The following is a 14319-nucleotide window of genomic DNA, read 5'->3' on the forward strand; positions in this document are numbered from 1 at the left end:
AAGAAACTGGCATATAAATTTACTATTTATGAAAAAAGATGTCTTAAACAAGCAAATTTTCTTCCTTCATGTGTGGATGAAAGAAGAATGTAGGCTTTGTGGTGGTATAGCTTAAGACTGTAGATTCCCTGAACAGTGTAGTGCTGGAAAACAGTACTGACTGTCTCCCTGGAGATATTCAGAAGCCATCTGGATGTGGGTCTGGGCAACCTGCTCTGGATGGCCCTGATGGAGCAGGACAAGGTAACCTCAGAGGTCCCACTGAGCATCAGCTGTTGTTTTAATTTTCTTCTTTGCAGTGATTGTGGTGTTGCTGGCATAGAAAGAGTGAGGGTTGGAGTCGGGAGGTAACCTGGTTTAGAAACGCTGGAAACAGCAGCAGGTCAATAGGCTTGTGCTGTAGGACAAAAAAAACAACACCCAAACCCAATGTAAAAACCTGTATGATGCTTTTTATGGGACACAGTCTCTAAGGGCTTTTGAACTCAGTTATTGGGATTAGGTTGTTTGAGAATCTTTACCAATGCAGAAGTAGAAATTTGTCTAGTGAAACTCTGAAGGGTTTTACTCTAATAAAAATCTAAGGATTTTTAGTAGGATCTACATATAGAAAACACGGCCAATTTAAGCATATGGCCACACCTAGTGTTTAACTAAACCATGTATACAGTTCTAACGAGACTATTTTGAAGTATTTGCCTGTTTATCTGTGGCTGCTGTGTAAACGCTGTAGTATTTTTACCATTAAGCCTGCTATATTTAAGGAAAGCTCTTTTGAAAGAGCCATTAATTTTACATGTGGTGAGCTGCTGTTTCAGCCGTGTATTTGGGCAGCCTGAGTTCTTCCACGTTAATTTCTGTACAAGGTAGAATTTGCTGAGATCTGCTATAGTGAAATGTCTCCCATTGCCTTGAATGGAAAAACAAATCCTGGACAGAGGAAGGAGGAGATGCTTTGAGAAAGATGTGCTCTTGCTTGAAGGCTGTTGTAGTTATTTTAGTGATGCTAGATAATTAAGAATGTGTCAGAGAAGGTACTTAACAAAAGATGTGCAGCCTTTATATCAAAAGCTGATTGTACAAGGCAAAACAGAGTACAGCGTGATCCCATTCCAAAGAACTATTAGTTTGTGGTTAACTGTGAAGTACGTAGTGCATAAATGCATGTAATGTGAAGATAATACAGCTGCCTGCTTGATTTCTAGCTTTGGAGTTTCCTTTTTTATTTTTCTAATGTATGTTTTGGTGTTTAACATCCAGCTGCATGTGAAATGAGCTGTAAAAATGCGTAGTTCTGCTCTTACTTTCTGTTGCTTTCAGGGCTGCAGTTTCCATTGGGGAAAATAACATCTAATAGGCAAAAACGGGTTAAGTGCTTAGAAACTTCAAAATGAACAGGAATTATTTTAAAACACTCGGTGACTTTTTGCTGAGCCAACATCAGTCTCCATGGAGACTAGCAGGAGTTGCACACTTAATCACAGTTATAAGAAATATCATAGATTTCAGCTGTCTGAGCACTGGAAGCAATGTTTTTGCAGCTAACTGCTCTATGTTTCAGGAGCCTTCAGGATCATAGTCCAAAGTGCTCTTAAAATATATCCCTTGTTATCTCTGCTTCCCCGAGCAATATAAATTAGGCACTCACATCCTGACTCTGTAGCAGTACCTGTGCTCTTGCAGCTGCTTGCTTGTTCAGTCCTTGTTAATAATACTGTACTTGTTTTAATATGCTCCTTGATGTTGGGTGTAAGGTAGGTGAGGTAAGGTCCTGCTGTATGTGTTGAGTTTTTTAACATTCTGCATTGCACAGGCTTTGTTAGTCTATAGCAGTTAATACTTCTGCTAGGTTTGGGATTGTTAATGCATTGTGCAGATGGGTTGATTTGAGCTTGAAAACATGCCGCAGCCATGTCACGCAAACTCCAAAGGGAATTAATTTTAGTCTAGGTAATATACTAAAATAAAGGTGTGAATTCAGTTTAGTAATTCCCAGAGCAGAATTCTGTGTTGCTGTGTGTTGTGTTGTCCTTCAATGAAACAGTTATTCCATGGAGGGTGATAGCAAAGTGTGTATCACAGGTCATCTCCTGAAAGTATGTTGTAGTGAAACATGCCATATTCAGCCAAACTGTGTCAGTTCTGTTTGCCTGGGTCTTTCAGAAGCTGAATGTAGACATTTCTCAGTCAGGTAGGAAGTGCATGCAATACCCGCTGTGTTACCTGCTTGTTTATGTATTGTTTGCTTGTTCCCACTCTGATCTCTTCATGTTTTTCACAAGGACCTCAGTGGATATGCTTGGCAAAGTAAAGCACTCAAGCTTGAAGCACTTTACATGGCTCCCAGATGGAGAGGATGAAGACCTTTCGCTGCCTAAATTTCAACTTTCACCTCTGAGTTGTTGCCTTCTGAAACTCTTCATTGCTTGCACCAATTGCTAAAGTTGCTCTCATTCCTATGTTCTCTTTGATTCTTTTTCAGATTGATGCCTTTATTTTTAAATGGTGATCTTTGACTTTCTCCTTACCATTTTGTGCAGCTGTTTAGAGCTTTATATAATAAGGGGTAGACAGAAGTGACACTAAAGTGGTATAGCAGTCTGCTGTCAGTATAGGAGGTATAAAAGCAAAGAAAAATGATATTTTGCAAGAGGTCTTTTCAGTTACTTTGCTGGTGACCCACATGTAGGTGTTCCTAATTCCTGAACCAGGAATCCATAATAACACAATTCAGTGACATGACATGGTGATTCTTTTAAGCTTCTGGTTCTTTCCTATGAAAGAAAAGAAGAAAGCATTTCTATTAGCTGCATGCTTTTACAGTGTCATCAGATGCGTAATTAAGTTAAAACAGAATTAAAATACTATGATTAGAGCTAATTAAATGATTGCTTTGATTTTGGGGAGAAAATAAAATTTTCTGAAGGTATCCTGAAACTTGTGAGTTGGTTTTTGTGTTCAGAGAGGGGTAGTTGGTAGTGCTAGGAAAGCAGTCAGCTGGGAGGTCAGTGAGGCAGCTGCCATAGAGGAGCGCAGTGAAAGGGATGTTCGTGGTGAGGAATGTGGGGCATCACGGCAGAGCTGGCAGTGGTTTAATCGGAAACATTTAGGTGCTGGCTCTAAGTCAGTAGATCCCAAACTTCTCATGAGTTTGAGGCCTGTTTATGTTAGTTCTGTGATCCCAAGTATGAATACAAATAATGAAAATTGTTGTGTGTGTATTTGTATACTTAACTGCTGGGATGTCTTTTACTGGGTTTTCTGGCCAAAAAAAATCTGGTTTGAAAAATCAAGTTATGCTAATTGGAATAAATTAACTTAGAAACTTTATCAGGAGACTTTTGTTTTTCTCCAAGGATCCTGAAACTGAGCAGCTGTCTTTTGTCTTTCATTAGAAATTCCTGCCCTTCCCCTGCATTGCAATCAGGCCTGTATAACCTCCTTTTTATTGGTGCTTGAGGTAATTTGTCCAAAACCTATCGCAGTCTTTTTAATGACATAAAACGTGTTGGCATATATACGGCTGTATTGTTCACCTAAGTATGCTGGAGAGAGGACATTTTTCTCAAGGGTCCTTAATCAGGCAGTGGACAATTACAGCTTTTACTCAGCCAGTGTTTGTGTTAAACTTTGATTTACACCAGAAGTTCACTCAGCTCTGAATAAGTGGCTTATGTAAGGTGATCTCTCATTGGGTTTCATCTTGACATTCAGCACTCGCATGCATAAATCTACAAAGTTTGGAAAAATAAGAAAGCACAAAGTATGACTGCCCGTTCTGATGGCAGATTGAATGTTCCAGTGCTCAGAGTGCCCCATTTATCTAATATTCTGCTAGAATCTAATATTGCAGCCCTGCTTTTTATTTAATTTCATTGGTGAGGTTGCCTTTCAAAAAACCAACAAAATACAGAGGACAGTATTTGATCTTTGTATCGAGACCAATACTCTGAAGTTTCAGATTCTTTGATAGCTGTGCTTGACTGGTAGTACATTTGATAATGGATTAAATATTGTAACTCCATAATACCGTGCAGCTTAATTGTGATTTTTTTTTTCCCCTAACACAGCACAGTGTTTTGTTTCCGCTCTCCAGCACAACTGAGGTCCTCCTTCACTTTTGTGATGTTCTGTTAAAGGAGTTCATTTGATCCTCCCAATAGCTGGGTGGAAATTGCTGTGTAACAGGAGGTAGATTCTTCCACAAGCTGTGGTCTAGATGAAGCAAAAGACTAAAGTAATGAAACGCATAAGCAAGATGACAGCTAATAGATATTATGCAAACTTCTTTAAAGTTATTGTTCTCTTTGTTACTTGTTTAGAAGTAACAAACAACTTGGCGTAATCACCGAATGATCGAGAAGGAGGAGACAAAATGGGCACAGAGAGACTGAAGGGTGAGTGAGAGGTAGCTAGGAGGAAACCTTACCCAGTTTTACTTTGCTACTGAAGTGAAAGGTTGGAACATGAACCAGAGCGCTCACTGCTGATGCCTCTGCAACTTCTCTGTGCTCCTCTGCTGAAGCTGCTGGGGTCTGCTGCTGCCAGCAGGCACAGCTTGCAGTGGGATGTTGCAAACTGTGGCTCCAGTAGGCACAGCCCAGTGAGTGCTGCTCCCGGATAGCTGCCAGCTCAAAGGAGATAGAGCTCTGTTTGCCTGGTGCCACTGGCAGAGGAATTGCTGCTGCAGGGCATGTGGATTTGTTTATTTACAACTCCAGTGTAATTCAGGGCTGTTTCTTGCAGGCCACCTAATGTGGCAATGGTTTCCTTTGTTTCAAACAGAGCTGGAGTGAGATTAGTTTCATAATATTATTTATCCAGAGATAAAAAGAATGTAGATATAAAATAAATGGGGCATACACTCTGAAGGGAATTCATTTTTCATCTGTCCGCTACATGTAGCTTGTAATTTATTTATTTATTTTTAACTTGTGGCTTTTTTCTGTTCCAATGTACTGAAAACTCAGCAGTTTGCTATGATTAATTCACGCTTTGCTCCTCCCTTGGTCTGTCTTCAAGCAAAAGGTCATTTCCCAGTTAGCTGCTTTATTTTGTTTGTTGGCTTTCTTTTGTTTAGGGTTGTGAAAGGAAAATATTTGTAACATTGCTTAGTGTTCAGATGTCCATTTAAAAGGGAACTCTTTAAAACAAGGCAAATTGTGAGACACCGGATCTGTGGAATAAACCAACTTGCTCAGGGACAAATATCATTCCTTTTCAGTGTTGTCTCCTGTTTGAGTTTTCATTTGGGTGTTAAGTAGGTACTTTCCAATGATCTTAGTGGCTTTGAGTGGACGTTATGTCTTAGGAAAGGACAATTTGAAGTAATATATCAGATCTTAAACTAGTACTGTGTTATAACCTTACAGCAGTCCCTGTGATTATGCCCTTTGGTCCCTTAAGTTTGAAAGGTGTATTGTGAATTACAGACAACTCTGAGGCAGCCTTTGCTTTGTGTAGCTGTACCAGAAGCAATTGAATAACTCATAATTGGAAATGTTTCCCATTTCTGTTTTTTTTTTTTTTTTCCAAGGTACAGATATTTTCTTGTGGATTATGTGGAACACGGTGCCTGACTTGACAGCCTGCTCGTAAAACATGCATTAGTTTATGAACTCACGTCCTCTTTCTCTTCTCCCAACTTCCCTTCTGTTTTGCAGCCATAGACCTTTTGTATGGGGGTATATACTGCTTTATGTGTCAAGATTACATATACGACAAAGACATGGAACAAATTGCCAAAGAAGAACAACGAAAAGCTTGGAAATTACAAGGTTTGGTTTTCCTGCCTGAATTTCTTGTTTCTGTTTTTTATCATACCTGTCCCTCCCATTTGTCAATGGCAAAACAAAGTAAGGGGAAGAAAGAGCTCTTTAGAAGTAGCTGTGTAGGCCATGGGAGAGAGAGATATTTAGCTAGTGCTTTCCAGGAGCTGCTGTTAGTTTTTATCATGTGCGCCACACCTACTTGTAGCAAAATTACTTTTAATTGCAAAAAAAATATGTATATATCTTAACATTAATCCTGCAAAACTTGCATAGCATCAGTCAGGTCTGTACTAGGTAGAAAATGTAACCACCTGCTCCTTTAGGCTGTTGTAGGTGTTATGGGCAAGAGGTCTGTTCTCCCCTCACATGAAATGCCACCTTTGTGTGTGATTTTTTTTTTTTTGAGTAGAACGTGCCAGCTTACTTTGCACACCTGTGCTTTCACAGTACACGCACAGTATCTATGTAGAAATATTGACACACGAATATATGTACACACAGTTGTTTTATTATTCAGTTTGCTTTCCCTAATTTTTTCTTTTTTAGCCTTCACCCCAACAGTGGTTTCTCACTACCAGTGTACAATGACAGGTAAGAGGCGTGGGCTGGCGACGCACTTCACTAACAAGCGTCCCTTTGCTGGTTATCCTGCCATCTTAGACATGAATCACAGTTGTGCCACTTTTCTCATGCAAATTGTTTTCCTCTTGTTTGGATATGTTCCAATGAGTGAATAATTACAGCAGGCTTAATTTTGTGTGCCCTTCCCTTGACAGAACTACTCCAAAACAAAGTATTTTCTCCTTTTTCTTTTTTGGAAGTGAAAGGAAAGTAGCATTGATCTCAAACTGAGTAGTTTCGAAGCTTCAGTTGTAGCAGCTTGTCATCTTCCATTTCCAGTGGCCTCTAGGGGTATGTTTTCTTAAAGTGGAAAAGACTACCTTTAAAGACAGACAACAACTGTCTAGTAACTTCTCTTAGTGAATCCATGGCATCCTGTTTCAATGTGACAGCCTTAGTAAGGGCTGATATGACTTCAAACCATTCTTAACCTCGTTTCCAATGTTAAAAATAGCAACTAACGTGGTATTAACTAGAGCTTTTCTGATGGCCTATCAAGAGCGTAGCTGCATTTATTTGGTTCCTACTGGAGATTGCATTCTGCTATTAATGCCCCATTTTGAAGGTGTGCAGGCATAGGAAGGGAGGATGGTGAAGTTGCTAGTGAATTCTCAGGAAGATACAGAATAAAATGGTGTAGCACAGAGCACTTCTTTTGAAAGCAAGGAACAGCAGAGATGTGGTTTTAGACCTTGTGTTTAGGCCATGTGCCTCTTCTGAAAGCTCCTTAAACTTTTCTAAGATGTGTCGTCTTGGGTCCCAAACTCACTGGCTGCAAGGGGGTAACTCTTGCTTTTACCGTGCCTTCGAAGAGTGAGGCACCTCAGTTCCTGACTTCTGATTGCATACATTCAAAGGCCATTTTCTGAACTCTGATGAATGTTGGTGCCTTTTGGACCAAGATAGAGCTGTTTTGTTCTCCAGTGCACTCTTGCCTGTGTTCTGAGGTAACACAGCCAGCTGCTTGGTGGGTTGCTGTGTCCTCTTAGGTTTAGCAGGCTTGTGGCGAAGGGTGTTGCATGTGTGTATGTATATACACACTTAGATATGGGTGCTTATTTATACCAGTACATGCGTTGCATCTTCTGTGCTAAGAGAGCAAATCTGTAATGACCAGTGGAGGTACAAAATGGAGAAGGCAGCAGTTTGTTTTAGATTGCTGGAGTACAGGTCTTTCTTTAAAGCTGTGGCTTAGGGCCTTTTGTATTGTGGCTTTGCTTTGTGAAATGGTGTTTCTCTCTGCAAATTTACCCGAGGAATGGAAAAGAAACAGATTTATGAGAAGCAGTAGAAAATGATGTCCATCTTTCCCCGTTAATACAATCCATATCCTTGTATCTGAAAAACCATGAAGTAACAAAGTGAGAGGGAGCCCTCCTTCATCTAGCCAGAATGACGAGATCAGTGTTATACTAATGTACATTTCTAAGCTTCTGCCCATAGAGCTTGAGGAGTGTTAACATAAACTTTACTGGATGTTCACATAACAACATGATGCCTGGAGGAGAAACTTTAAGAAAAACCCCCAAATGTCATGAAATTCATTTCATACTATTTGTAATGTTAACTCCTGGCTTGATGATGTCACGAGCATGGCTGTAGTTCAGGGTTATATCATATAACGCTGAACCAGTTGCAACTCTACCTTTTTTTTGGGTATTGGATATTTAATAATAAAGGAGGTGGGAATACATGGAGCCCTTCATTCTACTGAATGTCTGTATTTTTGGGTGGGGATGAAGCGGGATTTTCTGAAGGACAGGAAACCAAACAATCCATGTTAATATTACTTGCAAATCGTGGGTTTTATAAATTGGGTCCTGTTGTCGTCATCATCTTCACTCATCCATGTGTGATAAATTCTGTGGAAGGTGAAAAACAGGGTATTCAGCCCCATAATTCAATTCTTAGTTGGAGATTTCACGCACTAACTTGAATCTGTGGTTATTTGGGAGCATCATTTAAAAGAAAAATGATGAACCTTCACTCCAGTAGCACTGCTTTCCTTTAGTTGTCATCTACCCAAGTATTGCAAGTCTTTGTTTAAGGTAATTTATATTGGGGTTTTGGGCATGTTCATGGATCTTACTAAAACTTTATTGTTATTGATGGGTTTTGTAACTTTTAACCAGTGAACCAACCTTAGTAAATCTGGTTTTGTGATTTTTACCATCTCCCTTCCCTCCCCCCCAAATTTTCAAGGACAACAAACTGTGTTTAGCAGAAGCAGAACAAGTTGGTTTTTTTAAATTATTTTTAAGTTCCTGACTTGTGTTCTTTCAAATGAAAGGCTTCTGTGAGAAAGTGTTCTGTCTGTCTGTGCTGTGTTTCTTGTGCCATTAACCGTACGTGGTTTCTGTGTTGCTCTCACCTATTTATACTGAATGGTGTCCTGTTTGTCCAGAATCCTGCCCAGCTTGTTGTGTTTAACTTGAAGAGTTGCTGTCATGAAATGCTTTGGTTACCATCCTGTATTAAGCATTTAAACCATACAATTATATATAAATATATGGAAATATATTTGAGCAGTCTAACTGATGTGTGGGACTATTGCATGCTTTAAGTGGAGCACACGTGTGTTAATTTTATTTGTCTTAAAAAGGGAACAACAACAAAAAAAAACAACCCACAGGATTTCAACATATCTGAGAATTTTGTTTGTCTGCTTGAACTATTTTATGACATCTCATCTATGAGGTTTCATCTTCCTATCAGGCTACACCAATTTGAGGCATAATTAAACTATGGGGAAACCGAACACAGGAATCAAATTTATAGTTGGCCAGTGCCATGGCTGGTACCAACAAGGTGTTGGAGATGACTTTGAGATTTTACACAAATATAAATTCCTAGGGGAGTATTACAGGTGTGAACAGATTGCTGAAGACATCCAATATGAAACTTACTGGAAGTCAGTGTTCTGACTTATATGAAGTGCCTATACGTGCATCTCTGGAGTTGCTTCATTCAGTGTTTGTACTATGTAGCGTATTCAGAGTGCTGTGGCTGTTTGATCTCCTTTATCTGCTATACAGTAATTAGTTCCTTTTGTTTTCCTGGGTGTGTAGCTTGATGCTGAACTTGGATAAAGGAAAGGGACTGTATAACTCCGGTATTTTTTCTTATGCTTCTTACATAACACATTGTTGAATCAAATAAAGTAAAGGGATGCATCCATGTAAATATGAATTTTCCTGTCCTTAGGAATCCAAAAATGGGACTTTTTATTGCTAGAACCTGGAGGGTCAGTAGTAACGATGAATTGAACAGTTTTGGGTGGGTAGGTTCTGAAAAGCATAGCTATTTCTGAAAATGAAGATCAAAGAGCTATTAAAATTTAATGTATATTATGCAGACTGTGTAAGCCTCTAGCTATATTTTCTACTCTTCTTTTCATATGTATGATTTATAATTTATTTTCTGTAGCACAGCACTACTTCTGCTCCATGCGTTCCATGAAAAATAACTCTTAATTGACTTTAATCCTCAGTTTTAGAATAGATTGCTTGTCATCTTATTATTCTTTATTTTTAATGCCCAGATGCTTTTGTGACTCACTGTAACTGACCTTGCATAGTAATTTCTCTGTGCTACATAAGGCTCTGCAGCAGTTCTCAACTGATCAGCACAAAAATCTTTCCTGGTGTGTTTTTCTCGTATCAGGTTTACACAGAGCACAGCTCTGCTTACTTCAGATGAATGTTCTGCACTGTTTAACTGACTCATTTCTACTGCAGCTTCTTTTTCACACTGTATCATAAATACAGCGTTGATGTTTAAAGAGAATACTGACAGATTACAGCTGCAGTTCGTGGACAGGGTAGTTGAGCATCTGGAAAGTTGGGTTGATTGGTTGTGGGTTTGTTGGTTTTAAACCTATTACGAACCAGATTTTTGGGTTGTGTTATATATGTCACCAAAGTGAATCTCAAGTGCTAGAACTTGCTGATATCCAGTGCTGCATAAGAAGTCATGCTTAGTCACAGTACATCATAAAACAAGTACTAGGAGAATATTCTGTTCAGTATATCAGAACTACTAATTTCTGCTGGTCACCTATACTACAAAGATTAAGATTGTATCTGTCCATTAAGTTGGCTGAGCTGTGATATATTTAATAACATGTCAGAGTTTGCTGATGAGATTTCTTGGCTAGCTGTTATCTTATAGAATCGTTAGTGGTGCTGTCATCCTCTGAGCACAAAGAAAGTGATGGATTTTTTGAGTAACAGCAGTTTTACTCTTGTGCTGGAGTATTATTTTTATTATGTTTTTCAACTGGAAGGATAATTGTTGTCCAGTGATAGAAAACTTCCTTGGGCTTTGGTAGGCTGGCTGCAGTCCTTCCACACTATTTTGTTATTACAAGATCAGTCTCTTGTACGTAGATTGATTCTAACTTAATGGACAGCATGATGAAAGTCTTAACTTGAGCACAGTTTTTAATACTTTATACTAAACAACTTCCTGAAAATTTCTTTTCGTGTGCTTAGGCATTGGAGAGAAGTATTCAACATGGGAGCCAACCAAACGAGAGTTAGAATTGCTACGACACAACCCCAAGCGGAGAAAAATAACCACAAACTGCACCATAGGTAAGCACTAGAAATCCCTTCTGGAACTGATCCTCAGCCACTTGAATTTTGAAAACTTTGTCATATTTTTCTGTAAACATTTGTACCCTGAGTTTATTACATTGGGCTTTCTTAAACTTATTATCTGACTGGTTGTCTTATACCACCATTGTCTCGTGTAAAAGGATGTCTGCTCTGTCACTTCAGCTACTGATGATAGTTCATCTGTCTAACAGCAACAGAGCAAGAAATTTTTTCACAGTATGCTGTTAAAGGCTTTAATAGAGATTAATGATGTTATCGCAAGTCAGTCTTTATCAGATCCCATGTAGGTGTGTGAAAGGAAATCCTCTCATTCAGATGTATCATTAATTACAGGAGCATGTAAGTAAATCTGGGTTTTGCAGACAGAATAAGCAGAGTAACTTCTTTTTGCTTTATGTTTTAAACTCTAAATGGGGTCTGATTTTTTTATTGATTCTGAAAGGATGTAATTTGTTCTCCCATGTGTGTCAAATGGCAGTTTTCAAACACATATCAGTGTTTAGAGTTCAATAGTTTGGAGCAAACAACTCTGAAATGCCAGTGTGCGTCCTTATGGCTGGAGAGTAATTGGATAAGAGTGATCAAAATAAGTGTTTTCCAATTTATTTCCCGTTGTGTTTAAGTTGGGCAAGTAGAAGAGTAGAATCTGCTTCCTGACAACTTATAGGTTATTGGGCGTTTTCCTGTCCTGTTCAATGCATGATAATGTTTTAGTGGTGAAGGTACAAGTAGAAAATGGCATAAAGGATTTTTCCTAATTTTTAAGTTACGTATTTTTTTTAATCAGAATGGATCACATTTCAACACATTTGCTGTTGTCAAAATAGGCTGGATGTAATCAGTACAACTTTCCATGAAATGTAATACAGAAAATCATAACCTAAAATACGCTAATGTTCATTTAAAATAAAGAGAAATGAAGAATGCTGTTTGTAAGCTGAAAATGTGGATAGCTTGTTAATTTTAAAGAGAAGACGTATGCATTTGCAATAGTGGAACAGGAAGGACATTTGAAGTTTCCAAAGTACAGATGTTTTACTAAGCAGCTTGGGAAAAAAATAACGAGGCAGAGATTGCTTGTATCATGATCACAGTAGGATTCTGTGTTCCGTGAAACTGCAGTGTATTTTGTAAAGACTGCTGCAAACTACTTAAATGATAGAACTGCACAGGACAAAAAAAGAAGTTGGCTTGATAGGATTCTGAAGGTGAGTGTGACCTTTCAGAGGAACAGAAGCACATTTATGTGTTGTTTCCAGTTTGAAAGAATGCTACGCTTGCTCTTAAAGGACTTTAAATTTTTCAGTCTGTTTAAAAAGGACACGTCTGGTTGCATGAAATCTCATACAACACTGGGTGGGGGTGTGCTCATAAAACACAGGGGATAGGGATAAGGAAAATGACTGATCTCTTTACTTCTGCAGGCGTGCTTTTAATAATTTCTTCTACTGAGCCCCGGAGCTGTCTATGTGCTGAGATTTAGAAAGAGGAAAAAAATCAAAGCACCCAGGAGACATAATGCAGTTTTGGGCTACAGTTAAAAGCAAAAGACTAGCTTTCTTTCACAAAAATACATTGGAGGTTTAGCTGAAGGAAGAAAAGACCTGCCATTGTCCTTGAGCCTTTTCTCTCCATCTAACCTGCTACTAAATATATATCTGCTTCAGAGTATTTTTCCCTTCACTTTCCTCACATTGACTTGTCTGTTTGCGGTTTCAGATCAGTGAAGAGCCTATATGCAGGCTGAAATGCTGCAATTATCTGGACATGCCCATTTCTCTTTTTCTAATACTCAGTTCTTTTGTCATCAAGTTTTATCAGTTCCATAGCAGATATTAGTGAATCCAGATAATCTTCTGAGGTAGGTAAGTGGTTCAGAGAATAGGCATCATGTCCAATTATTGATTCTGAAAATGAAGAACATGTTAGTAGCCATCTGTGAGCATTGCTCATCTGTTTGCAGAAAAGTTAAAGCATAACCAGCTGCCTTTTTCACATAAAATGCTTGCTACAAAATTATACTAAGAGGAAAATCAGGGGTATTTGCTTTATTTTTGTGTCGTAACCTCCAGAGGTAACACTGAGGGAAGTTGGAGGCAGCACGTTTTAATGGCTCATTGATAACCCTCTGAAACGTTCCTTTGCTGATAGTGATTTCAGCATTTGTAGAAGGCAGGTGTATTACTGTAACAGCTGAAGGAGGTGGGACTCCAAAACCCTGACAAAACACAACACAAAAGGAAGGATGTGTTTGTTTATGAAGATCTTGCATGGGATTTCTGGCTCGAATAATAGCATTTATCAAAACTGATGTGATTCATATCTAGAACAAGCTCAAGTGATAGAAAAAATGCAACCAAATATGTTCTGTCTCATGTTTACATGGCACTTTTATAGGTGAATGTTCTGCTCTGCGGCGTAACTCTTCTCATACACAAAGTGCCTTTTTAATTGGAGATTTCTAGCAGTCTCACAATGCATCTCAAGCTTGGTTGCGTGTGCTGCTTTTCTGAGCTGTTTGAACTCTGGACAGCTGCAGGATTCATCTTTCATTGGCACAGTAAAATCTGTCTGAAGAATACTCAGTCATGAAATGAGTGTGTTATAATGGAGGATTGTACTGGTAACTCATTTAGAGGAAACTGCAAAAATTGTAGCTTTTGATTTGGATTGGAATATTTCTGTTTACTCGAAAGTATGAAGCTTGTTGGAGAAAGGAAGAAAAGGTGTTAAATTTGCTTGGTTCTTTTTAAAAGCAGTATGTTTTGCATAAAGTTGGTATGGTTTCCATCTTGTATATATTCTTCCACCTAGCAAGAAGATAGACTGGGTAACTCTGCTCCAATCGTTACCTTGCAATACAGTAAATTGCTCTTCAGACGAAAGCTCACATCAGGCACTGCCGTGCAAACCACAGGAGCTGTGCTGATTCCTTCATTATGGAATCTAGACAGAGGACTGTTCCCTGTGTTGCATCTGAGTTTTAGAAATGATTTACTGGAATGTATTGTTAACCAAGTGGAAATGTTGGATATCTGCATCCTAAAAGCCATGATGCAAAATCCTTACATGGGGTAGATGTTAACTATGCACACACTGTTATGTCATCTTACCAGACGTGAAATGCAGAACTTTTGTATTTAAAGATACTCAAGAAGAGCGTATGGTCTGCTCATACTATAAACGTATGGTTTGCTTTTTGGTAGCAGTATGAGCTCAGGACATTCTCACACCTCCTGGTGACCCATGTGTTGTATCTTTGTCTCTGTACTGGCACAACCATTTTTGGGTGAAATGATGGAATATTG

At 38.8% G+C, this 14319-nt stretch overlaps 1 protein-coding gene across 3 annotated transcripts in view; it reads left to right on the forward strand.

The window, feature by feature from the left end:
* The window catches only part of USP22 (ubiquitin specific peptidase 22), an 87178-nt gene that overhangs the window by 34188 nt on the left and 38671 nt on the right, over nucleotides 1–14319 (forward strand). For 2 of the 3 annotated variants that reach the window (XM_015876787.2, XM_015876788.2), the window contains exons 3-5: nucleotides 5664–5777; nucleotides 6318–6362; nucleotides 10886–10987. In XM_015876787.2, the coding sequence (XP_015732273.1) occupies nucleotides 5664–5777; nucleotides 6318–6362; nucleotides 10886–10987 (261 nt within the window). The remainder of the gene's footprint in view (nucleotides 1–5663; nucleotides 5778–6317; nucleotides 6363–10885; nucleotides 10988–14319) is intronic. The other variant, XM_015876789.2, reaches the window with a different exon arrangement.

This window comes from Coturnix japonica, chromosome 14 (assembly GCF_001577835.2).
Source record: "Coturnix japonica isolate 7356 chromosome 14, Coturnix japonica 2.1, whole genome shotgun sequence".
NCBI classification, from domain to species: Eukaryota; Metazoa; Chordata; class Aves; order Galliformes; family Phasianidae; genus Coturnix; species Coturnix japonica.